The 25,619-nt window shown below is 55.7% G+C and overlaps 1 protein-coding gene across 4 annotated transcripts in view; it reads left to right on the top strand.

Annotated features, from left to right (window-relative positions):
- The first annotated feature begins 363 nt into the window (after positions 1–363).
- MYOM3 (myomesin 3) overlaps positions 364–25,619 on the top strand; it is a 52,372-nt gene continuing 27,116 nt past the window's right edge. Inside the window, exons 1-16 of one of the 4 annotated variants that reach the window (XM_027965523.2) lie at positions 364–550; positions 2,781–2,959; positions 3,378–3,458; positions 4,286–4,445; positions 5,129–5,286; positions 10,482–10,577; positions 12,080–12,168; positions 14,588–14,632; positions 15,084–15,224; positions 16,646–16,807; positions 17,432–17,573; positions 18,532–18,731; positions 19,834–19,887; positions 20,278–20,405; positions 21,865–22,048; positions 24,820–24,994. In XM_027965523.2, the coding sequence (XP_027821324.1) occupies positions 2,799–2,959; positions 3,378–3,458; positions 4,286–4,445; positions 5,129–5,286; positions 10,482–10,577; positions 12,080–12,168; positions 14,588–14,632; positions 15,084–15,224; positions 16,646–16,807; positions 17,432–17,573; positions 18,532–18,731; positions 19,834–19,887; positions 20,278–20,405; positions 21,865–22,048; positions 24,820–24,994 (1,976 nt within the window). In that variant the 5' untranslated portion in view covers positions 364–550; positions 2,781–2,798. The remainder of the gene's footprint in view (positions 551–2,780; positions 2,960–3,377; positions 3,459–4,285; positions 4,446–5,128; positions 5,287–10,481; positions 10,578–12,079; positions 12,169–14,587; positions 14,633–15,083; positions 15,225–16,645; positions 16,808–17,431; positions 17,574–18,531; positions 18,732–19,833; positions 19,888–20,277; positions 20,406–21,864; positions 22,049–24,819; positions 24,995–25,619) is intronic. The other 3 variants (XM_027965522.2, XM_027965524.2, XM_027965525.2) reach the window with 3 other exon arrangements.

The raw sequence follows: 25,619 nt of genomic DNA on the forward strand, positions 1-25,619 counted from the left end.
ATCAGATCTGAGAAGCTGCGTGTCTTCCCCAAAGCACCTGTCACTGGGGGGAGCCGGGGGAGGAATTCAGAGCAGAACTCCCAGCAGCTGAGAAAGCTGTCCCTGATCCATTTTCCATACACCCAGGCCTGAGCTATGAGCTTCTTTCCACTGCAGCAGGGGGCGAGGGTTGGGGAAGGGATGGAACCCAGGGGAGGAGCTGTCTGCGGGACGTGGGTGGGGGGTGTGGGGACAGCTCCACCCGTCACTGCGGCCCGGCAATGCTGGACCCAGGGAACGGCCCCTCCCCTTCACCTCCCCACCATAGTTCTCAGCCATTGTCATCACACTGCTATATTTAAGGCCCATGCAAGCTCCAGGATCACATTCTTCTCCCGGTCCCCGCTGAGTCTGGGGCAAGAAGAAGCCAAGGACCCTCTCATCCTCAGGAATCGTCCCCCCAGAGCCACCTGAGTGAGCACAGCTGCTTCTGTGAGTCACCTCCAGAGATCAGGGGAGAGGAGAGAGACCTCCAGATAGTGAGACCCTCAGCTTTTCATTCGGAAGTACGGTAGGGGTGTGGGGGGTGCGGGGGGGATTCTGTGAGATCAGAAAAGAAGAGGCAGACTTATGCTCAGCCATGGAAATGAGAGGAGATTCTAGAAAAGAAATCCCTGCCCTGCCTCACTGTTCTGTGTGGCCCTGGGTCTTCCGAGCTGAGCCTTCTGTGATATGAAAGCCACAACACACCCCCCACCCCGCCCAGATCCCTTGGGGATGCCCTGGGAAGTGGAGGCTTTCCTGCAGGCATCGAGGATCAGCAGGGACCCGGGTGGGCTGGCAGGTCCGGCCAACCTAGAGCTGTCCTGGCGGAGCCCTGCTTGGCCCGCCCAGCGGGCAGGGGATGAGAGCAAGGCCGCGGGGCCCACATCGCAGGGCTGGGAGGGCGCTCATCCAGCCTGGACTCACTGGCACCAAACCCAGGCCAGCACTCCCGCCTCAGAAACTGGTGGGGAGCATTAAGCGCGTCCCCGCCTGCCCAGACCCCCAGGTAGGCTGTGTCTCCACTCCTGCCCGCAGGACCCAGCTTCCTGCAGTCAGGGCTCAGAGTCTCTCGGGCTCATACGCTTCTCTTCCCATTCTGAGGAATTGGAGAGACCTCCTTGACCCTTCTCACTGGGAGATGCTGTCAGAGAGCTGGGGGATGGTGGGGGGGCATTGCAGACAGGGCAGTGGCCAGACAGAGGCTTGGGAGGAAGGTGGAGAAAATGGAGTGGGTGGGGAAGGCCACAGGGCAGGACCCCTGGTGGCTTTGCACCCTCATGGGAGGGCAATGGGGGTCGAGGTCCCCTCCTGACCCACCACGCATCGCTGACCCCTCCCCAGCAGGCACACACTGCCTTCTGGAGAGAGAGGGCTGGAAGGCTGCAATCTGCTCACGACCTAATCCCAAGCCTCAGTCAGCGCTTTAAAAAGAACCGATGGCTCATCCCTAAAGCCAGGGGTCTGGTTGCGGGCAGCCCAGGAGGTCAAGGATGAGCGCCAGGCCCAACCCGCTGCGCCCGTCAGGAACAGAGCATCCGGGGAAAACAGCCAGCAGCTGAGGCCAGGGAACGTTAACCCTCCGCTGCTGGGGCCAGGGCCATGTCCCAGGCAGGCCAGGGCCTCCCTTGCTGGCACCCAGAGGCTCTCTTCTGGGCTGAGGGGAAGAAGGCGCAGAAAGAGCAGGCCAGTCACTGTCTGGGTGCAGGCAGCCTCTTCCTCGGGGGTGTGGGGGTGCTGGATAGGAAGGCCGAGAGATGACGTCCTGTTGTGTTCAGCAAGGTCATTACAGGAAGCCTCACGGGCAGTCCTTGGTCCCAGCTAGGTCACTGCAGAGTGACCCAGGCTCTCCTGGGGGTTCTTTTCTGGATGCCCAAAGGGAGCAAACTTTAAGGAACCAGAAGAAATAAATTCCCTTTAAGACTGACCCTTGGCAGCCTGAGCCCTCTGACACCCCAGAATAGGCCTTTCCAGGTCAAGGATCTCTGATGAGGCCAGCATGCCCACCTCCCACATCACGGACTTAGAGACATGGCCCTCCACAGGCGTGTTCAGGTCAGAACACAATACACACACACACACTCCTCTAGCTTGGCCAGCAGGCCCCGCAGGAGAGGCGGGGACAGGGCAGAGCCTAACCTCACAGAAGCAGGCGGAAGAGGGCTAAGGTGCGGGCCTCCCCTCCTGTCTCCTTCGTGCCCAGGGTCTACATCAGGGCCAAACCCAGTAAGGACTTTCCAGGTAAGAGGCCTATCCTAAATTCCCACCTGGAGGAGCATGGAAGCCAATTCCAGGGGTTCCACCAAGAAGCACCCTAGGGCTTCAGCATCAGAAGGTCCTCAGAGGCCCGGGGATAACATTGTACCCCAGATCCGGAAAAAAATGTACTGCAAGAACTCAGAGCCAGCTAGCTTGGGGCACCACTTTCCTCCCCAATTCTCCTTGCCCTGAACATCACAGTGCTCAGTCCCTCACGTGTGGGAAGCTGAGGCCGGAGAAGGGAAGGCCTTGCTCAGACCACGTGGAGGGGCAAGGACAGAGCACAGCTGGAAGTCAGGGCCTGCTCCTCAATGAGGGGCAGCCCATGGGGTGGTGGGCGAGCCAGGCTCCCTGCTGGGTCTTGAGATCGCCTGCCTGCCCACCATAGAGAGACACCCCCTCCCCTGCCACCCGCAGACCTCCGGAGAGATGCTGACGGACGCCACGGGGAGGGGGCGGGTGGACACCAGGTGGAGTAACCGTGCTCCTCGGCTCTGCAGGATTTTGCTCTCGCAGCCATGACTCTGCCTCACAGCCCGGGAGGTGTGGGGGAGCCCCGGCCCCCGCAGGCCGTGCAAGTGCACCGGCGGGAGCATCGCCGGGAGGAGGAGCAGCAGGAGGAGCGGCAGCACAGCCTGCAGATGGATTCCTCGACGCGGAGACGGACCTTCCGCAGCAGGTGGGGCATCAGGGACCGCCCCCCGCCCCGCCCAGCCACCGCCCTTCCCCCAGGACCCCCAGTCTGACCAGGGAGGCACAGCCTGAGCTCTGCATACTCCAGTCCAAGCGGGGAGGCACAGTCCTGCTCTCTGGAGGCCTCCAGTCCAAGGCGGGGGGCCCAGCCCTGACCTTGCGAGAGTCCTGGTGGAAGGGGAGGGATGACCCTTCTTTTTGGAGAACCCAGTCTGAGACGGGAAGCACAGCTCTGCTTTGCGGAGCCCCCAGTCAAAGAGAGGAGGCATGGCCTGTTCTGAGACCACGGTTTGAGGAGGGCAGCACATCTGTGCCTGCTAGCACCCTGAGGTGGGTGGATGGAGCCCCCAGCCAGACCCCAGCCAAATCTGCAGGAGCCACGAACTCTCTTTTCCCTGGGGCAGTGAGGAAGAGTATCAGTTCAGCGCTGCAGACTACGCCCTCGCAGCAGCCTTGGCTCTGACAGCCTCCTCAGAGACAACATGGTAAGTCGAGTGACCTTTCCAGAGAGCCCTGGGCTGGGAAGAGGTCATCTTGTCCAGTCCCCTGCCTCCCTACTGGGCTCCCACACTCAGCTTAAAAAAAAAGTGCCTGAAATTACACACCTAGAGCGGGTGACTAGTCGGAGGTTTAAGCCCAGGGCTGACTGATGGCAAAGCCCACTGCACCACCCTCTGATGGGTCCACAGGCAGTAGCGAGGGACCATCCCTAGGGGAGAGGATGGGGGTCCGTGCTTCACCACCCAGCTTCCATGGCGGGGAAGGAGTCTAGGGATAGAGCTAGGAGAAGCAAGTAAACCAGCCCACATGTCGAACCCAAGCCCTGAGATGGGATAGCCTCCAAGCTTGGGAGCATCCTTAGGCCTATGTCCTGCTCCTGGCTGGCCCAGAGCAAGTCACTCAGCCTATAAAGCAAATCTCTACCCGGTCAAATGGGGAGACTAAGCCTGTCCGCTTGGTTGTAGTGAAAAAAAGAGGAACCATGGCTTGTGAAAGACCCTTGTGAACAGTATCGATAATATTAAGCATTAGTCATTCAGTTGTGTCCAATTCTTTGTGACCCCATGGACTATAACCCACCAGGCTTCTCTGTCCTTGGAATTCTCCAAGCAAGAATATTGGAATGGGTTGCCACGCCCTGCTCCACCTTCTAAAACCCAGACCCATTCAGGGGATTTTGGAGGCAAGAAAAGATTAAAGTTGCCCTTGTCCTCAAGAAGCTTCAAGCGTGGCCGGCAAGGCCGGGCGTAGGAGAGGCAGGGCCAGGGCGGACCCCACGGGCTCTCAGCCTCGACGGCCTCTGTCACCGCAGGGAGGCCCAGCTGAGGCGCCAGACCAGCGCTGTGGAGCTGGAGGAGCGGGGGCAGAAGCGCGTGGGCTTCGGCAACGACTGGGAGAGGACAGAGATCGCCTTCCTACGGACCCAGTGGCTGCTGCGCCAGAGACGAGACCGGAAGGCGCTGAGACGGCGGGTGAGAGGGCTGGGCGGGGCCCTGGGCGGGGCCCTGGGACCTGCAACCCTTCTCATGCTGCCCTCCCCGACCCCACCCCCTTCTCCAGAAAAGCTGGACCTCCCAGGGCCCCCACCTTCCAGCTGCACCTTGGGCAAAGCAATGACTCTAACCGAGCCCCAGTTTTCTCGTCTGTAAAATGGGCGTATGTGGTCCAATACTGAGCGTTGACATGGGAAGTAAATAAGAACACGCTTATAAAACCACTTTCCCAGTGCCTAGAACACAGAAGACACTCGGGAAATGTCAGCGATCTGAAGCCACCTCCGTACCCCATCCCTGGGCAGGACAGGAACAGCTGTAAATACTTACATGGTTGTTATCACTGCCCATGTTTTCCACACAGTGACTTAAGTAATCCTCCCTACAACCCCACAGGAGGGTGGGGCAATATGATTATCATCCCCATCTTACAGATGAGGGAACAGAGGCCTGGCCTATGGTTGGTCTCATAGCTGGTAAGTGGCAGAGTTTGGCCTTGATTCCAGGTCAGGTCCCAAAGCCCCACGCCCTGCCCCCTATGCCATGCTGCCTCTCAGCCACTGGCAAGGAGAGTCCAGCCTGGTGTCAGGGGAGAGGTAACAGCAAAGACCAGGGAGGTGGTGCCCCGGCTCCTGGGACTCACAGGCCCTTCCTGCCTCCAGACAGAGGAGAAGGTCCGGGAGGCCAAGGAGCTGCGGGAGCTGTGTTCCGGCCGTGGGCCCTGGTTCTGGATCCCTCTGCGCTCCCACGCGGTCTGGGAGCACACCACGGTCCTGCTGACCTGTACCGTGCAGGGTTCGCCTCCACCCCAGGTCACGTGGTAAGCCCCCAGGGTAGGGGAGAAGGGGTCCTTGCCCTGCCTTCAGGCTCCAGGCCTCAGGGATCCCTTGAATGCGACTTCCTTACACCCACAGTTCCCCTCCAGGGGCCCGGTCCCTTCCCCAGAAGATCCCACTGCCTTAGAAAAGCCACAGATCCACAGCCCTGAGCTCTGCCCTCCCCCCAAAACAGGGCAGCAGCTGCTGAGGAAGCTCAGGAGGGCTTATTCTTAGCTGCCTCCCAGCTATCCTGGGGCTAGAGCTCTGGGCCACCCAGGGAGCCGGCACTTGTGAAAATATGATTCTGGTGGCATGAGAAGGCAGCTGCCCCGAGCTGGGCGTCTCCAGGGTTGCAGGAAGATGGCAGAGGCATGCCCAGGGTCAGGGCAGGAGAGGAGGCAGGGAGGGTGGGGGCTCTCAGTGAGAAGGAGCCCAGGACCAGCTTGCTCTCTGCTAATTCTGTGTGTGGTCTCAGCTATGATTCAGCCTCTCTGATCCTGCCTCAGTTTCCTGGTCTGTGAAATGGGTTGAAGCCCTCCTGTCCAGCTTGCCTGTGGTAAGGATTTAATGCCATGACAATGTGGAAGCCCTCAGAACTTGAAAGCTGCTGGGAAAGCAGGAGGTGCCATTCCTGGGAATGTACTCATAACAGAACCATGGAGTCGAGGCCTTGCTGGCAGAGGGGAGCAGAAGCAGGAGTCTTCTGAAGGGACCTCAGGAGGTGGGCATGGCAGCATCTGGGGTCTCACTTCACCCCAGAGAGAAATGTGTCATTCACACAGCTGAGTTCAGTCTGTCCTGAGCTCCCCAGGGTCTAAGGCCCATTGTCAGTATGCTGGGAGACAAGGAAAAAATTTCAACAAATATTTACCAAGAACATAATCTGTCCCAGGCCCTGGCTCAGGCAGTAAGGCACAGAAATGACCCAGACACAATCTCACCTCAAGGAACTCTCAGTCCAGAAGAGAAATGTCAACACAATGAAAAATATGTCCAAGGGTGATATTTGAGATAAGAGTGGAGGTGAAGGAGGACAGTAGCTGCCTCCACCTGGAGAATCCAGGAAGGCTTCTCAGACGAGGTGACATATAAGCCCGATCTCAAGGGTGTACAGACCAGGATTTTGGTAGGAGAGAGAAGATAAGCACATAAATAACTGAGGTCACAAAGGAAAAAGCAACATCTTACACTTGAACCTCCCTTACACTGACCCAGGACTTTTCCTCTCATTTGAGCCTCTGGACCATTCATGAGGTTAGGACTATATCCCCATTTCACAGGTACGGATATAGAGGCTCAGAGAGGTAGTGTGACTTGTCTAAGGTCACACAGCTAGTGTGAACCCGAATTCAAATTCAGGTCTCTTGCCTCTCAGCCCAGATCTCTACTGGCCAAGAGAGTAGGAAAGTGATCATTACAGGTGTTTGGGGGTTTTGTTTTTCTTTAAAGCACCTATAATGCCTCTGAAGTGAGAGAAAGGGAAAGAACTTAGGCCAAGAACAATAAAGAAAAATGTCCTGAGGGAAGTGTCATTGCTGGTCACTGCCAGATGGCATTCACTCAAATTCTGTGGGGACCAAGGCAGGCGGTAGGAAGACCTGGGCTAAGTGGCAGTCAGCCTGGCAGCCAAGCCCTGCCCTACCCTGGCACCGAGGCCCACATCTAAGGCATTCCATGGGAGCCTCTTGGGAGGGAGACTTGTTTCCACCCCTGCCAGCAAGGTTGCCACAACAAGGAGCTGAGCATTCCTTGCAAGTGGTGGAGGCCAAGGCCAGGCCCACCTCCAACCGGAGGGACTCAGGGGGTCCCCAGGGCTCCAGGCTTTGGGGATCTGGTTTCCTATCATCAGGCACCTCTGGCAGGGCCAGCTCATCCTGGATTGGCCTCCAAAGCTTCATGCAGACCCTGGTAGAGACCCAGCCCAAGTCAACAGGATGATCCTGGCTCCCCAGGCTTCTCAGAAGAGTCCATTCATTCAGCAATTATTGAGCACTTCCTGAATGCAGGGGCAACAAGAGGGCACGTCAGATAAGGTCCAGGCTGGCTGTGTTTACTCTGCGGAAGTGGGTCCTGGCCACAGTTCATGAACATCAGAATCACTCTCCCAGGTCAAGCCACCTGCAAAAGTAAAGCTGACACCAAAATACGGCAAATTCCCTGGCCGTCCAGTAGTTAGGACTCAGTCCTCTTACTGCCGGGAGTGCAGGTGTGACCTCTGGTCAGGGAACTAAGATCCCCCAAGCCACGCAGTCAAAAAACTTTTTAATTTATAAAAGGGGTTGGGGGTGGCGGGAGGAAAAATACCCACTAGAATATGTAAGGGAAAATACACTTGGATAAATAATAAAAAATCTCACTCTTTTATGTAGGCCTCACTGAGCCAGGCTCTGGGTTGGGCACCTACCTCAGCTGTCTCATTTAATGCTGTTTTATGATTGGCAGCCATTCAGCCTCATCCACGCAGCCAAGCCTTCAAGGGCCTGAGGGACCAGCAGGAGACTGACGCCCAGAGCTGGGCAAAGAGAGAGCTGAGGTCCCGGGCTGTCCAGGTCATGCTCAGAGCTGCAGCTGCTGCTTTTTCTGGGAAAGGCAGAGGCTGGCCCAGGCTGAGGTGTTTGGAATGTTCCTGACAGCTGGGGGATGGGGGGGGGGGGGGCTGACCTTGGCCCCCCAGGCCTGGGAGAGGTGGAAAGACTGGGCATCCAGATTAGGCACCACCCTCCCCACAGAAGATTTAACTGGGCTCCTTTCAGAAGAGGGCACGGCCTTACGGCTGCCGTAAGGTGGGATGTGGGTACAGCAGTGTTTGGTTGCCATGGAGACAAACAGGGCATGGGGGAGTGGGCAGGTCCAAAGAAGGTGATATACTGAGGCTGGGGCGCCCTCTTTTGGCCAAGGCCTCCTCTTTGACCTCAACTGCCAATGGGGCTGGGCTTCCCTGGTAGCTCAGCTGGTAAAGAATCCGCCTGCAATGCAGGAGACCCCAGTTCAATTCCTGGGTCGGGAAAATGCCCTGGAGAAGGGATAGGCTACCCACTCCAGTATTATTGGGCTTCCCTGGTTGCTCAGATGGTAAAGAATCTGCCTGCAATGCAGGAGACCCAGGCTTCCCTGGTTGCTCAGATGGTAAAGAATCCGCCTGCAATGCAGGAGACCCAGGGTTCAATCCCTGGGTTGGGAAGATTCCCCCGGAGGAGGGTATGGCAACCTACTCCTGTATTCTTGCTTGGAGAATCTCATGGACAGAGCCCAGCGGGCCACAGCCCATAGGGTCGCCAAGTGTCGTCGGACATGACTGAAGCGACTGAGCATGCTCACACGCACACCTCTGGGACTGACTCTTCACACAAAGGCCTCATGGACACAGAGGCCCAGAGAGGGGGAGTGATTTGTCCAAGGTCACACAGCAAACAGTGTCAGGAACCCAGGCCTCCTAACTTTCAGAGACATTCACTCATCAGATCTCCAGAACATACCCCAGCGGGCTGTGGGCAGAGGCAAAGACACCTGGCTGTCCAGGGCTTGCAGCAGAGGGAAAAACTTCACAGAAAATGAAAGGAAGTATCCAGGGTACAGTGGGGTGGGGCCGTGGTTGGGAATCACCTGGCAAGTTTCAAAATAACTGATGCCCAGATTCTACGCCCAGAAATTCTGATTTCATGGATCCGGGCTAAAGCCTGGGCATGGAGTTTTTTTAATGACTTAAAGAAGATAGATATTTTTCCCCCTTTCATGTAAATGTCTGATGTAGACAGGGCGGGGCTGCATGGCAACTCCACCCCTCAGCTTAGGGACTCAGGCCTGTTGCCATGCACTGCTGGAGACCTCGGGTCTTCCTGGTTCAAGATGGCAGCCGTATTTATGGCCGTATTCTTGCCTCAAGATTGGAAGGAAAGATGATGTGAAAACAGGCAGAGAGTGTTGTCAGAAGCAGCTGTGTGACGCTTGGACTTATTTCTGTTGACAAGACTTAGTCACGTGGTCACACCTAGCAGAAGCAGAGACTAGGAAACATGTTAGATCTACTTTAGAATAAGAGGAGAATGGCTGGTGGAGGACAGGGAGAAGTTTATGTTTTAATATTTATTTAATTTATACTTGGCTGCACTGGGTCTTAGTTGCAGCTTTTCTCCAGTTGCAGTGTAAGGGTTTCACTGTCCTGTGGCATGAGGGATCTTAGCTCCCAGCCAGGGATCAAACCCACATCCCCTGCACTGGAAGGCGGATTCTTAACCACTGGGCCACCAGGGAAGTCCCTGCAATGAGCAGATTCTGATGCAAATTCTCAGAGGCTTACATTCAGACTCTGAGCATGGAGATTTTTAAATGAGATGGTTGGATGGCATCACCGACTCAATGGACATGAGTTTGGGTAAACTCCAGGAGTTGGTGATGGACAGGGAGGCCTGGCATGCTGCAGTCCAGGGGGTCACAAAGAGACGGACATGACTGAGTGACTGAACTGAACTGGTGATTTTAACAAGAACTGAGATTAAGAACTGTTGTCCTGGGGGTTGACAAAAAGGAAGAGATGGAGAACTTTCCTTGGTACCCCTTCAGAGAGGAAGGAAAAGCTGGAGACTGGTCCTTCAGGGTACCCCTGGTAAGGGAAGGGGCTGCTGCTTCTGCTAAGTCACTTCAGTCATGTCTGACCCTGTGCGACCCCATAGATGGCAGCCCACTAGGCTCCTCTGTTCCTGGAATTCTCCAGGCAAGAACACTGGAGTGGGTTGCCATTTCCTTCTCCAATGCATGAAAGTGAAAAGTGAAAGTGAAGTCTCTCAGTCGTGCCCGACTCTTAGCGACCCCATGGACTGCAGCCTACCAGGCTCCTCCATCCATGGGATTTTCCAGGCAAGAGTACCGGAGTGGCGTGCCATTGCCTTCTCCGAAGGGAAGGGGCAGATACCCTTAATTATGGCTCCCTCTTCTCTGCCCTCCAGAAGAGAATAAACCCTTGAGCATCCACAGGCTTCAAACTTTACATATCTTATCCCATTTAATCATCACAACAACACTGCAAGATCAGTGCGATTATTCCCATTTCACAGATGAGAAAAACTGAGGTTTGGAGCTGCCCTGAGTCACACAGATGAATAAGCAGCACAAAACTGAGGTTGGGATCGAGGTCTAAGAGGCTCAGGATCCTTCCCGCTCAGAACCACGTTGCCTCCCACGCTCCACTGTGTCTCCACAGGTACAAAAATGACATGAGAATTGATCCCCGCCTCTTTCCTGCCGGCAAGTATCGAATCACCAACAACTATGGACTGCTGACACTGGAGATCAGGAGGTGAGACCGTGAGCCCCAGAGAGGCCCATGGTCCCAAGCCCCAGCACTACCAAGGCCAGAGCAGGTCCAAAACCCTCTTCAGAGCTATGAACCATGTCAGCCTCAAAATAGTGAATGTGGGATGGACCCTTCTTTAACTCCTATAAAGTCAGATTAAATAGGTCTGAAGTGGGGTCCAGGAATTGGTATTTAACAGACACCCCCATGTGATTCCAATGTCTTAGAATACACAGTGAGAAATTTGGACTTGGCTAGTAGCTAGGCATGTGGGGAGAGTTCCTTGCTGGGGCGAGAATACACACACATATACACACGCACGCGTGCAAGGGGAAGCAGAAGAGAGAGAGTTAGGTAGGCCTTTCAGGAGGTAGTGAGTCTTAAGCACAGTGTTGAAGGAAGAGACAGCGTGCTTGCAGAAAATGAGCGCAGTGTTCCCCAAAGTACGCCCTGTTCGTAGGAACTGCCAGGCGCCGAATTCCTCCAGGCGCCAAGCCCTGTGCTCGCTGCTTTCAATACAGTTGTCAAGGCCCACCCTCATTCTCTCAAGGAAGCATTGTTGCATCCATGTGACAGATGAGAAAACTGAGGCTCTGAAAGATTCAGGCTCTTGCACAACTTACACAGGGCAGGGCCTGGGATTGAGTCAGTTCTTTTTACCTGGGTTCTTTCCAATACACCAAACCCTGCACCTCAACCCTCTGGGGCTCTGGGAGACACGAATATAAACAGGAGGCTCCAGAAGCCAAGTGGGGCCACGTGGACATAAATGCCTGACCCTACAAGGCTCCACAGGGAGGTGCCCTGTGGACCGCACCATCAGGGACAGCACGCAGGGCCGGGGCAGCCTCGGGGAGCAGGTGGAGCTGACCTTTGAAACCAGAGGGATCCCTGCTCCGAGCAAGCAGAGGAGGAGAGAGGGCACCAAGGGGCCTCTCTGCTTGCCGATGGGGCCAGATACACCCTACCGCCATGGTGGCCCTGGGATGGAGCCAGCCCCAGGCTCCACGAGGAACAGGGTTGGCCTGGCTGGTGGTGAGCCCCAGGCCTGGGCTTGAGAACACCTGGGCAACTGGCCCAGGTCTGGCACAGGCTGGCAGTGTGCCCAGGCTTCTCCTGCTCCAGGGTTCTGCCCGGGATATGTTGACAGAGCAGGGAGGCCGTGCCCGAGAGCGGGCTTGTCCCCTTGAAGTGGGGCTGAATTCCAGTTGTTCTGTGACTCTGGACCAGTCACTTAGCTCAAATGATATCCTAACTATCGTATTTTCAAAGCGCTTTCACCTTAAGCCGCCGTGTTATGTTTTCCCCATTTTTCAAAGGAGGGCCTGGAGGTGTGGAGAGGGACGGGGGCAGCCCAAAGGCACCCAGCTTCTCGGGGCAGGCCCTGACCTAGAGCCCAAAGTCCTCCCGTAACCACCCCCTTCCCCACCCACCCTGCTCTCAGGACTTGAGTTTTCCGTGGAGCCCAGCAGCCTCAGGGAAACATCTCCCTCCCTCCTTTTCAGATGCACCGTTGAGGATGCAGCCACCTACACAGTGAAGGTCAAGAACGCCTACGGCCAGGCCTCCTCCTTTGCCAAAGTCCTTGTCCGCAGTGAGTCCTCCCGTGCCCAACAGGCCAGGCAGCCCACAGCAAACCCCGAGTGGGCAGATGAGGACGCGGGTCTGAGCCAGACTCGGGGTCGGGCAGGGGTATTTGTCCTGGGATTGAGTAATCAGAGCAGCCACCCGGACTCCTGCTTCCCCGAGGCCTTCAGAGCAAGTGAGATTATCCACCCTCAGGCTATACAACCTATATCCCAGTTCAGTGCCTGTTCAAGAGCAGGCTTATCCCACTGGGTTGGGCTTGGGTCCAGACCCAGCTCAGGACCTCTGGGAAGGCAGCGTGGCCCCCAGCAGTCCTCAGGGGGCAAAGGCCGAGTCCTACCACCTCCCCTGCTGACCCTCACTGCCCTTTTTAGCTTCTGGTGTGTTAGCTCAGGCTCCTCCTGGACATTTATCAGAGCCCAAAGCAGGAGAGACCCTCGAGTCCACCAGACCCCAGACCACAAGCTTCCTCTGATGCTGATGGGCCGTGTGAGCCTGGGCGCCATCTTGCTTCTCTGACCTCCCCACCTGCAAACGGGGAGCCCTCCTGCCACCTCAGATGCTCCCGTGGGTTAAATGAGCTGGTTTAGGTAGAGGAAATGGCAACCCACTCCAGTGTTCCTGCCTGGAGAATCCCATGGATGGAGGAGCCTGGTGGGCTAGTCCATGGGGTCGCAAAGAGTTGGACACGACTGAGCAACTTCACTCACTCCACTCACTCACTCAGGCAGATCTTGGCTGCCGCAAGCTCTTGGAGAAAGAAATCCTCCTCCCCACCCTATCAGCCCATGGCCCAGGCAGAGTCTAGCCAAGGAGGCCACACCTTTGAGCCTCAGTCCAGTTCAGTTCAGTCGCTCAGCCGTGTCCAGCTCTTTGTGACCCCATGGAATGCAGCACTCCAGGCTTCCTGTCAATTACCAACTCCTGGAGTTTATTCAAACCCATGTCTGTTGAGTCGGTGATGCCATCCAACCATCTCATCCTCTGTCGTTCCCTTCTCCTCCCGCCTTCAGTCTTTCCCAGCATCAGGGTCTTTTCAAACGAGTCAGCTCTTCGCATCAGGTGGCCAAAGTACTGGAGTTTCAGCTTCAACATCAGTCCTTCCAATGAATATTCAGGACTGATTTCCTTTAGAATGGACTGATTAGCCCAAGGCCTTGCCCTAAGGACCCAGAGAGAGAAACTCCATGTATGCAAATTCAAACACACACTCACACACACACACTCACACACTCACACTCACACACACACACTCACACACACACTCACACACATACTGGGTGGCAGGCAGGCTGGAGCTCAGCCCCACCCCCCCAGCTCTCATCATTCCTTGTTAAACTGTCCTTCACAGCCTCTCCACCCCTCTTCCCTGTTCCCCAAATAGCTCTTGGGAGGCAGTTGTCCCCGCTGCCGGGCCAGGCTCTCTGGGTGGAATCTGAGCCGTCCAAAGTCGAGTGCAAGGTCAGGCATGAGGCCCTCAGACCCTGCCTCCCTCTGTCCACCTCTCCTTTCCATCACCTCCTCTGAATCCCTATCCCTCCCTCCATCAGAGCCTTCCCAGGGACAAGTGTCATGTGGTGGTTTCAGGCTGGTTGGGGTGCTCGCTGGGTGATCATGCCTCAGTTTCCCCATCTGTATTAGAGGATAATGATGTCACCAACAGACAAGGCTGCTGTGAGGATTAAATGAGTTAATAAGAGCACGTGGTGCGTACTATGTGAACAAAAACTGTTCTCACTGTCCCCTGGTGATCCGTGTCCACACCAACTTGGACTTCACCCTGAAGCCTCCAGGAGACTCTCCTGGTGCTGCCCTGAACCTACCAGAAATCCCAGTCTGACCATGCTCCACCCTAGGACTCTGATCCTAGCAGTGGGTGGGTTTTGTCCATGGCGATTCTCCAGGCAAGAATACTGGAGTGGGTTGTCACGCCCTCCTCCAGGGGATCTCCCCAACCCAAGGATCGAACCCAGGTCTCTCGCATTGCAGGTGGATTCTTTAACATCTAAGCCACCAGCAAAGCCCGAGAACACTGGAGTGGGTAGCCTATCCCTTCTCCAGGGGATCTTCCTGACCCAGGAATCGAACCTGGGGTCCCCTGCATTGCAGGTGGATTCTTTACCAGCTGAGCTACCAGGGAAGCCCTTGGGAAGAAAAACACCATTTATTGAGCACCAACTGTATGCCAGGGTCCGGCTAAGGGCTTTGTTCATGGGAACTCAGGTATTCAGAACCCAGCCCCAACCCCACCAGGTAGGACTCAGGAAGGTACAAAGGCACAGATAGGCCAAGGAATGTTCTCCAAGCCTTAGAGGGAGGCCCTGCTAGACCAGGAGTTGAACCCACACCCAAAGGCCACGCCCCCAAAGCCCAGTAGGAGTGAGGGTGCTGAGCCTTCTCCAACTCCCATTTGCTCTGGGTTTCAGCTTACCTGGGGAAGGACGCTGGCTTCGATTCGGAGATGTATAAAAGTAAGGAGGCTGGGGAGGGATGGGCTTTCAGGGAAGAGGTGTGTGGGGTCCCTTTAGAATATAACCATCCATTCCCCACAAAGGGATGTCCACGTGGGGATTGCCTATAAACTGTTAATACTGGTGGACTGGCTTCTGGGGGCCCCTAAGCACCCCAGAGCTGCCGCTATCCGCTGGGCTGTCCAGTGGCCAAAGCTGAATGAGAAAAAGGCAAAGCCAGACAAACAGATATTTGCCATTTCAGTTCACCTGGTCCCACCTAAAGAAATCTCTTCCCCACGCCGCAGCCCCCAGCATCAGGCTCTTCTCGTTAAGACCACCTGGAAAACTGTGAATCCTGACCCAGAGGAGTGGGGACACCCCAGAAGGGTCCTCCTCACTCCCATCTAAGCCCCAGGCTAAGCCGACACGGCCTCAGAAAACTGCTGTCCTAAATTTCTGTTCCCACCAGGACTGATGTTTGGCCCCAGCGTGGAGTTCACATCAGTGCTGAAGCCCGTCTTCGCCCGTGAGAAGGAAACCTTCTCCCTGAACTGCCTATTTTCGGAAGATGTGCTGGACGCCGAGCAGAACATCCAGTGGTTCCGAGACGGTGAGGAACCCCGGTCCCGGCCCCCAGCCTGCAGAGGCGGAGATAGACCCCTGGTGGAGAGAGGAACTCAGCTATGCCCCTCCCCCAACACGTACAAGCCGAGTGATGAGCGGGGTCGAGGCAGAGGGAAGCTGAACAAGCCAGGTGGGCTCAGATCAAATCACCCTGCAAAGGGCCACTGAGCATTCGTGGTGCCAAGCCCTGCACTGGGTGCCAGAGCAGGGGTAGGCACAGACACGCCATGAAGTCAGGGGACCCTCCATCCGAGAGAGGGCGGGAAGCCAAAACAGCTGCAGCCTCTGCCGCTCTAGAGCCTCTGGTTGAGAGCCCTTTACGCACACACGACCGCCATCAGCACCCCCGGGCGAGGCTGTATGAAGCAACAGGAACAGAGGCCAAGCGCAGGAGGCGGGTCAGCCTAAGGAGGGTCAGGGCACTTGCCTCGGGCTTTTCAGAGTCCGTTTGTGGGTGCAGGCGAGAACTGCTACTCATGAGCTGGAAGACCTCTGGGGGATCACAGGCCAGGGCTGGGGAAGGCCCAGTCAGCTCAGGCAGAGAGAGACGGACCAGCCAGGGAGGAGACAGACGGCTGGACCTCCTGCCCTATTCCTGACCAAGCCGGCAGCCGAAGGGCCGCGAGTGCAGCACCCCCAGCAGCTTGAGCCTAGGGAGGTGCCCCTTGGGGGGCTAGGGGCAGAGGAGTAGAGAAGCCACGAGCCCCAAGAAACAGCTGTGACAACAGGCCAAGATGTCCCCCAAACCCACAGATCCTCGGGAACAGAGGTGCTGACAGGGAGGAGGGGCCTTTGTGGGGTCAAGGAGCAGCATGGTGCACAGCAGGACCTCGGGCAAGGCCTGGTGCCCCTGGCCCCTGCCCTGAGTCCCCGGCCCTCTCCCAAAAGTCCCACCTGCCGACCTCCCACCCTCCTCCCTGACCCTGACCCTCCTCACCAACACCCCAACCCTCTCATTAAGTCCTCTCCCCCTTTCCTGAGTCCCCATCCCCCAAACAAGCCCCCTCCCTTCCTTGAGCTCACAACCCCCACCCACCAAGCCCTATCTCCTTCCTTGAGCCCCCAGCCTCCCAAAGAGCCTCTGCCTCTCACACCAGGCCCCCACGGCTCTTGTTTCCACTTCCTCAGAGAACTTCCAACTCCTCACCGAGCCAGCAGCCCCCGGCCCCTTCCTCAGGCGCTCCTCACCCCCTACCCCCACCCCCACTAAGCCTGCTACAGAGGAGAGTTCATAGACCACCTTGGCAGAGTCCTGAAGGTCACCACCCCCTTCCCCAACTCCCCAGCAGAGCCTCGGTCTCTAGCCCAGCCAACCGCATCTCTGCCTGTGAACCCCAAAGCACCTACAGTTTCCCGGGTGAGCTCCAGATCGCCCAGGAGCTCACCCTGGAACCCCTCTCCCCGCAGGGAGGCTGCTGAGGTCCTCGGGTCGCCGGCAGATCCTCTACTCTGACCGCCAGGCAGTCCTGAAGGTGGCCTGCGCCTACAAGGAGGATGAGGGCCTCTACACGATCCAGGTGCCTTCGCCCTTTGGGCTCCGGGAGCAGAGCGCCTACGTGTTTGTGAGAGGTAAGGGGTGGCTGGGGGAGGGTGCCCAGCCAGAGCCCAGGGACCAAGACTCTGCCTTGACCGACTTGCTGTGGGACATGTGGGCAAGCCCCCAGCTCCTCGGGGCCTCGGTGTCCCTGCTATATAGTGAATGAGGGTGTTGAGGCAGAGTCTTTCTAAGATTGCCCATGACCCTCCAAAGGGACCCAGCCTGAGAGTCTCAGGCTCGGAGGGAGCTGGAGAGGAGGGCTGAGGGTGGGGTGGCATCCTTCTAGTCCTGCTTTGCCGCTTCACCGGCTGGGTGACCTTGGGCGATTGGCTTTTCCTCTAGAAGAGTCAGTATTCCCACCTGCAAAATGGAGAGTTGCTCTGGGACTCAAAGATGAATTGTGCCAATTGCTCAGGCTGATGGTGTAGAATGGGCCCCTAGTAAACTGGACTCCCACCCACCCACCCCTAAATGCTGCTGTTTAAAAGAACAGGCTGTCATTCAGGTCTTGGTCTTCAAGATCAACTGCACCCCTGGGGGGCTCGTAAGAAGAGGAATGATGGATGGGAATGGGAGGGGGTTGGTTGCCGAGTGGACATCGACTGGAAGAGCCACCCCTACTCTCTTCTCGCGTCCCCCGCTGTCCCGGGTTTCAGATGCTGCAGCCGAGAAGCCAGGGGTCCCAGGCTCCCCGTTGAACGTTCGATGCCTGAATGTGAACAGAGACTGCCTCATCCTGACCTGGACCCCGCCCAGTGACACCAGGGGCAACCCCATCACCGGCTACTCCATCGAGCTGTGAGTGGATCTCTTCAGTGGCAGAGCCCACGGGGGGAGATGGTCCTGTGAGAACAAGGGCGGGGCCACAGGAAACGGACCCCATGTCTCTCCTCGGGACAGGGCAGGAGGTAGGTGTGTTACTTAGGGGCAACAGGAGGGTGTCCACCTCTGGAGGCAGCCACTGCCCCTGGACACTTTATGGCACGAGCTGACCCTGGGAGGGGCAAACATCAGTGCTTGAAGCCAGAGCACACAAGGCTTCGGTGGCTACTCGCCGCCCTGAGCCTGAAGGGAGGGGGCTTCCCAGGAAGGGGAGGGCCCGGATGCGCCGCCTCCTCCACCTGCCAGCTCCAAGACCCTAGCTGGAGGTAAGGCCTAATCCAACCACTAGAATCCTTACGACAATCCCTATCTGAGGGGGTAGGGGATGCTCTAATGCCCCATTCTACAGATGGAGAAACTGAGGTACACTGCCCCATCCAGCCAGTGTGAGGAAAGGCAGTACCCAGAGGGTGTAGAGATCCCAGACTCTGAGGGTCACTCTAGAACACACACCAGCAGGAGAGTGGACAGTCCTCGAGGGAAATGCTAAGTCACCCACTCATGAGCCATGTGACCTTGGGCAAGTCATCTCACTCTTTAAACTCAGAACCCATTGGTAGAATGAAAGTAATCACACCTGACGTCAAGGACCTTCAGGATTAAACAAGATGATGGATGTGATGGGCACAGCATAGCTCCAGCCCACAGGAAAGTTCCATGAAAGGTACTAGCTCTTTTGATTAGCATCCTGGTTGGTGAGAAGGCCTCCTGCGGACCCAAGGCTGGAGCCGGGCTTTTAAATGGAGAGCAGGTGTTTCCCTGGCCGAGACGAGCTGAGCAGGCAGCCCAGGGTGGGGGAATGTCCTGGTAGAGGGTCAGACTGGGAGGGTGTGAGTCACGGGCAGGGGCTGAAGCCGGGGCTTCTCTCCCACAGGTGCCAGGGAGAGTCCGAGGAATGGGTGCCATGCCACCAGGCTCCCGGCGGGACCTGTCGGTGCCCAATCCAAGGCCTCATTGAAGGCCAGAGCTACCGGTTCCGGGTGAGAGCCCTCAACAGAGCGGGCAGCAGCGTCCCCTCCAAGGCTTCTGAGCCAGTTGTCATGGGCGACCGCGACGAAGCTCAGAGGAAGACAGGTGGGCACAGAGGCCCTGAGGGACATGCTAGAGTGTCTGTCAGGGCACACCAGGAGACAGGAGCCCGGGCCCCATTCCCAGCCCTGGTCCAGGAGACGAGACGCAGCCCAGCCCTCAGGAGCCCCTGGTCTCATGGAGGAGACACAGCCTCAGTGCAGTCGCTTAGTCATGCCCGACCCTTTGTGACCCCATGGACTGCAGCACGCCAGGCCTCCCTGTCCATCACCAACTCCTGGAGTTTACCCAAACTCATGTCCATTGAATCGGTGATACCATCCAGCCATCTCATCCTCTGTCGTCCCCTTCTCCTGCCTTCAATCTTTCCCAGCATCAGGGTCTTTTCTAGTGAGTCAGCTCTTCATATCAGATGGCCAAGGTATTGGCATTTCAGCTTCAGCATCAGTCCTTCCAATGAACACTCAGGACTGATTTCCTTTAGGATGGACTGGTTGGATCTCCTTGCAGTCCAAGGGACTCTCAAGAGTCTTCTCCAACACGACAGTTCAAAAGCATCAATTCTTCAGCGCTCAGCTTTCTTTATAGTCCAACTCTCACATCCAAATATGACTACTGGAAAAACCATAGCTTTGACCCAGTCTCAGGAACCCCTAGTCTGACGGAGGAGACATGGTGCTGTCCTTAGCAGCCTCTCGCCTGAGGGGGAGATAGAGCTTGTCTGCTGAAAGAAACACAAATCTTAGCACCAGATGCTAATCTGGGTGAAACCTCAGCACCTTCTTCAGATGCCCTTAACCTGCAGTAGGGAAACTGCCCTGACTTAGAAGCTCCCAGCCTGGAGGGTGGAGGCGGGAAGGCAGCGAGTGGGGGACGCAGCCCTCTCAGCCCCGAGGAGTCACCCTGATGTGGGTGTGCTGTGCCCTCGGAATCCAACCCCATCGCTCCTCCTTTCTGTGCCCCTTTGCCCCCAGCAGGCAGAGCGCCTCTGGGGTCTGCGAATACCACCTGCCCGAGGACACACAGAGAGGGGCCGAGAGGTCAGGACCAGGAGCAGGGAAGGAATTAGCCCCCAGAGCAGGGCTGACCCAGCCACACACCCTGCAGCCCTTAGTTCTCCACTAACGGGTTCCTTTCTCCACCCTAGAGATCCCCTTTGATATGGGAAAAACCATCATGGTCAGCACAGATGACTTTGACGGTATGTGTGAACCCCCTGACACTTGGCCTCAAGACTGCAGCACCACCCTCCTTGTGATCTGGAAGCTGGGACAAACTGGCCCGAGGCAGAAGCTGTCTGTGGGCATGGGTCGGGTGGTGAGCGTGGGCGGGGACCCAGCTTGGGGGCCAGGCTCTCAGGGGGGTGACTGCGCCCCTCCTGGGGGACGCAGACATTGGGGAAAGTCTCCAGCAGGACATGGGGAGACCCGGGCTCTGGTTCCGGCCCTGCCCTGTGCAGACTTCCTGGGTGACTGAAGCAAGTTCCTGCCCCTCTTCTGGGCCCTGGCCCTCTCTTCTATGAAGTAGGGGGCTGAGATGTGGGGTCTCTGAGGGCCCACACATCTCAGCCCCTGGGCGACTCTGATTCCAGACTTTGTGACCATCCCCTCACCCCCGACTAATGTCCATGCCAGCGAGATCCGTGAGGCCTATGTGGTTCTGGGCTGGGAGGAGCCAAGACCCCGAGGCAAAGCCCCGCTGACGTACTTCCTGGAGAAGGTATGGAGACCCCTAGGGCTCCAGCTCCAGGCCAGCCGGAGAAATAGAAACACTGTGGGACCAGGATGTGAGGAGGAGTGGAGGTCCAGGGAGGTGCTGAGAGACCCCAGCAGCATCCCCTGGGGAACCCTAATGAGAAGAGAATTTCCTGTCTGGAAGTCCTGAACATAGCCCTACACTGAGGCAGGGGTTGGATTAAATGACCTTTTCAGATTATCTACAGCTCTGGATGGGATTCGAAGTGTTGAGGGGAAGGGGCTACTGATATTTAGATGGAGGAACTGGAGAGGTCTCCCCGAGAAGGTGAGTTTTGAGTAAAAGCCCAAAGGAAATGGGGCTTCCCTCAAAGCTCAGTCGGTAACGAGTCTGCCTGCAATGCAGGAGACCCGGGTTTGATGCCTGAGTCAGGAAGATCCCCTGGAGAAGGAAATTGCAATCCACTCCAGTATTGTTGCCTGGAAAATCCCATGGACAGAGGAGCCTGGCAGGCTACAGTCTATGGGATCGCAAGAGTCGGACACAACTGAGCCAGCCAGAGATTTCTGGGGGAAGAACATTCCAGGGAAAAAGACCAGCAAGTGCAAAGACCCAGAGGCAGGAGTGGAGCCTGGCACCATCGGGGAGCAGCAGGGGGCCATGGAGCCTGGTGGGCGGACAAAGTGGGACGTGGAACCTGACCAGACAGATGGCAGGAGTCAGACCACAAAGCAGCTTTTACTCCGGGGCTTGGGAGGGTTCTGAGCAGACACTGATGGGATTTGACTTGTGCTGTAAAAGGATTCCTCTGCCTGTCATTTGGAGAAAAGATTGAAGGGAGTTAAAGGTAGAAGAAACAGGCAGACCGGATCAGAGGCTATTGAGATAGCCTCTCAGATGGTGAGAGACAATGGTGGCTCTGGATCAAGGTTCTGGAACGGAGCCTGAGAGAGGCAAACCATGGTTGGATTCTGGGTAAATTTTCAAGGCAGAGCCAGCTGGATTTTGGATTTGGGGTTATTTTTGGTTGGTTGTTTTGTTTAGTTTTTTGGCCGCACTGTGCAGCTTGTAGGGTCTTAGTGCCCCAATCAGGGATCGAACCTGGGTCCTGGCAGTGAAAGCCCCAAGCCTAACCACTGGACCTCCAGGGAATTTCCCCAACTGAATTCACTGGTGGAGTATATTTGAGGGTGAGAAATGAGAGAAAGAATCCAGGAAGGCTTCCTGGACTCTGACCTGAGCAGCTGGAAGGATGGGTGCCTTTGACTAGATGTGGGCAGCACTGGCGTGGAGGCAAGTTCAGGGTCAGTTCCACTGAATGTGAGATGCTCGACAGGCATCCAGGTAGAGACATCACGGAGGCAGGTGAATCCAAAGCTCAGATATTGAGGGGCATCCAGGGGTGGGGAGAGAGGTTAATGAGAGCTCGTGTGGGAAGTGCTCTCCCACTTAACCAACGCCAAGTTTCTCTCCTTTGTCACAGTCGGTCATAGGTAGTGGCACCTGGGAGGCCATCAACTCAGAAACTCCTGTGAAATCCCCAAGATTCGCCCTTTTGGATCTGGAGAAAGGGAAGTCTTACGTCTTCAGAGTGCGAGCGATAAACCAGTACGGCATGAGCGATCCCTCGGAGCCCAGCGAGCCCATCGCCTTGAGGGGGAAGCCAGGTACCTGGGATGCAGGAGAGGGGAGCAGGCCAGGCCAGGCTGTCAGCACCCAGCCCCCAGTGGCTGCAGGGACAGAGCCACGCACATTTCTCTGCTCCTGACCACTCTACCTATCACACAGCCGAGAAGCAACGTGATCACAGGCCTGTAAAGTTTCAGAACATCAAGAATTACATTTCCCTGAGCAAGAGGCTCTTGGAAGTACAGGCATTTTTCTTTTTTCAGATCAACAATTCGTGAGTTGCAGAATCCAGCTGGGTCTAGACAGGAGCTGTCTGTGACCAATGGCCCCTCAGGGCTAAAGGTCTCCAATCAGAGCCTGATCCCCCTCGTGCAGCCAGGATTGGGCCCCCTAGGCAGGCCTCCCACCCTCTCCTTGGTCCCACCCCCTAGCTCTGCCTCATCAGGTGGGACCCCTCTCAATAGCAGCACAGCATGGACCTGAGCAGGTCATTTCTGAGCTGCAAACCTTGATGTCCTCCCCTCCCAAACCTACTGTTCTGAAGGTCTGGTTACCGCCCCTGCCTCTGGCTCTTTCCTGAGCCTCCCAGCGGCAGCTCCACACTAATCCTGACTTGCCAGGGTGCCCTCTCTCCTCTGAGGCCTCTGGATTGTGGGGTCTTTCTCTTTGATAAGACCAGACAGGTCCCTGGAGCTGCCATCACCAACGAGTCTTTTAAGAAACCAACTGCAGCATTGCCCATCTGAGAAGAGCCTGGTGTGCTGCAAGGCCTGTGTGGGGAAGATTGCCAAGTCCTAGATTTATAGTGCTCAATAATGTAGAAAAAAGATATATATATGTATATATATAAATGCATATATTCAGGCTTCCCAGGTGGTGCTAATGGTAAAGAACCTGCCTGCCAATGCAAGAGATGTAAGAGACGCAGGTTCTGTCCCTGGGTTGGGAAGATCCCCTGGAGGAGGTGCATGGCAACCCACTCCAGTATTCTTGCCCAGAGAATCCCCATGGACAGAGGAGCCTTAGCCCACGTGAATGCATGTACATATTCATCATAAGTATAAGTAGGTTGGTGGGCAGATGGAGTTTTTTCTTTCATTCTAATCTGGTTAACGATTAAGCTTGATTCAGGGTCTCAGCCAGTGAGTGGTTTGTGATTGGATGTGGGCAGTCTCTGGACCACAAGGTAGCCTTAGGGCAAGGTTCTGGTACACTTCAGAGAAGGAAAGGAGAGGAAAAGAAGAGAGAGGAGGGGAGGAGAGGAAAAAAAGACAAGGAATTGACTTGTATTATGAAAGCGAAAGTATTGCCCAAAGTAGGAAAATACAAAAGAAGCAAGAGAGAAAGAGAGAAAGGAAGTGAGGGAAGGAAGGAAGGAGGGAAGGAGGGGCAAGAATGCCCCACCCCGCAAAATCCCGCTGGCAGGGTAACCACTGCGAGCATCCAGGTACCTGGGCTTCTGGTCTTTTGACCACGTGCCTACCAGTGCCTCTTCTTGAAAGTCCAATCAAGCCGTATGTAGAGCTTTGCATTCTACTTTTTAAAATTAATGTTATATCACAAACACATCCTCAGGTCTTGAAATCCTCCTTGAAATCAAGATTCTAGTGTGTGAGGACGACTCCATACATGGATGCCCTCAGCTCCAGCTCTTGCCCACTGGTAGAATCAGGTCTCTTGGATGGTCCCTGCGTGGCCTCCTTCAAGCCTCTCCCCACCACCCAGCATCCATCTACTGCCACACTGCCTTCAGCCTGAGAGGCTGAAGTTTCTGATGGGACCTCCTGAGCCCAGGACCCCAAGTCTACATCTCAGTACCTCCCCTGGGCCAAGTACAGAGCCTGGCTCAGAGTAGGCACTCAGTAGATACTGGGTTTGTGTTGGGTGGTTGCTGAGTTCAACCTTTGCCTGTTGACTTTGAAGGACCACTAAAACACAAGGAGAATGTCCAGGGGAAATGGAAGACGAGGCTCTAGAATTCAAGAGAGAAAACAGGGCTGGTGGTAAAGCCTGGGGATTCACCTGCAGAGAGGTGAGGATTGAAGCCATGAGCATAGGTGGACCCTCCATGCCTTTCTTGAAAAGAGTTCAAGAGAAACGGAGCAAGTCAAGGAACTGAAGCTTGGAGGAGTCCCAGATTTAGGGACAAAGGGAAGAGGGGAAAACATAAACAGGTGTGTAAGGAGTTTGAGAAATACAAAGAGTACTAGGAAGGTCCTGATCTGACATCTATCCATTTATCCATCCATCCCTCTGTCCATCCATCCATCCATCCCTCTGTCCATCCATCCATCCCTCTGTCCATCCATCCATTCATCCATCCATCCATCTGTCCATCTTTCCATCCATTCATCCATCTATCCCTCCATCCATTCTCCCATCCATCCATCCAGATCTCATTTAACAAATCATGGCAGACCTACCTCAAGGAACATTGTCTGAGAAAGCCATGAAAAATAACATTTCAAGGGGAAACAAACCATGTTTCCTAGAGACTGGAGATAAGGGCTGAGGAAAATTGTCAGATCTGGTAACTTCTAAGAGAGAAAGTGACAGTAAGGATTGATAAAAGAATCTTAATGAGGAAGTGGAAATGTTTGGAGGTGAAGACAGGACTTTCAGAATACAAGAGCCTGGACCGCACCTCTGGGACTAGGAAAGAGCTGCCCAAAGCCCCAGGGCATGTCTGAAGGGCTTGTGGCCACCCCCAGCCACCCCCACCCCCCATGCCTCTCTGCCTCTCCCACACCTCTCCCCCTTCCCGGCCATGTGACAGCATCTTCACTCGGCCCATATTTCTGTGTCTTAGCCACTCTCCCACCTCCAACGCAAGTTCAAGCTTTCCGAGACACACAGACCTCTGTCTCCCTGACCTGGGATCCAGTGAAAGACAGCCCAGAGCTCCTGGGTTATTACATCTACTCCCGGGAGGCAGGATCATCTGAGTGGCGAACAGTTAACAACAAACCCATCCAGGGCAGCAGGTGAGTTTGCGCCCACCCTTCCTGCCTCAGAAATAATAATAACAGTAATAATGATGAAGCCTGCCTTTCAAGACACAGTTGGGCACAGGGCACTGTCCTAAGCTTTTTCCATATGTTAGATCAATTAGTTCTACCTGCAATCCTATGAACTTAGGGCTACCTTTTTGCTTGTTTGTTTGGCTGTTCTGGGTCTTCATTGTGGTACACAGGCTTTTCTAGTTGTGGTTCACAGGCTTAGCTGCCTCATAGCACATGGGATCTTAGTTCCCCCACCAAGGATCAAACCCGAGTCCACTGCAGTGCTAGGCAGATTCTTTACCGCTGGACTACCAGGGAAGTCCCAGGACTGTTATTTTTATTGTCATCGCACAGAAGAAACTGAGGCACAGCACAGATAAGTAGCTTACCAAAACTTCCTTAGCTAGTGAGTGGAGGAACCAGGACCTGCCCCAGACGGCCTCTTTTCTGGCAAACCCTCTCTAAGGGCACGCTATTTGGAGATAGCAGGGACTGGCTAGGTCTTGTCCTTCCGGAAGCTTAGAGACAGAGAGGCAGAGCGTACAGGCCGGAAGGCCAGGGTCTAGGCTCCTCACCCACCCTCGCTCCCCAGGGACCTTTGCACAGA

The sequence above is a fragment of the Ovis aries genome, chromosome 2 (genome assembly GCF_016772045.2).
Source record: "Ovis aries strain OAR_USU_Benz2616 breed Rambouillet chromosome 2, ARS-UI_Ramb_v3.0, whole genome shotgun sequence".
Taxonomy (NCBI): Eukaryota; Metazoa; Chordata; class Mammalia; order Artiodactyla; family Bovidae; genus Ovis; species Ovis aries.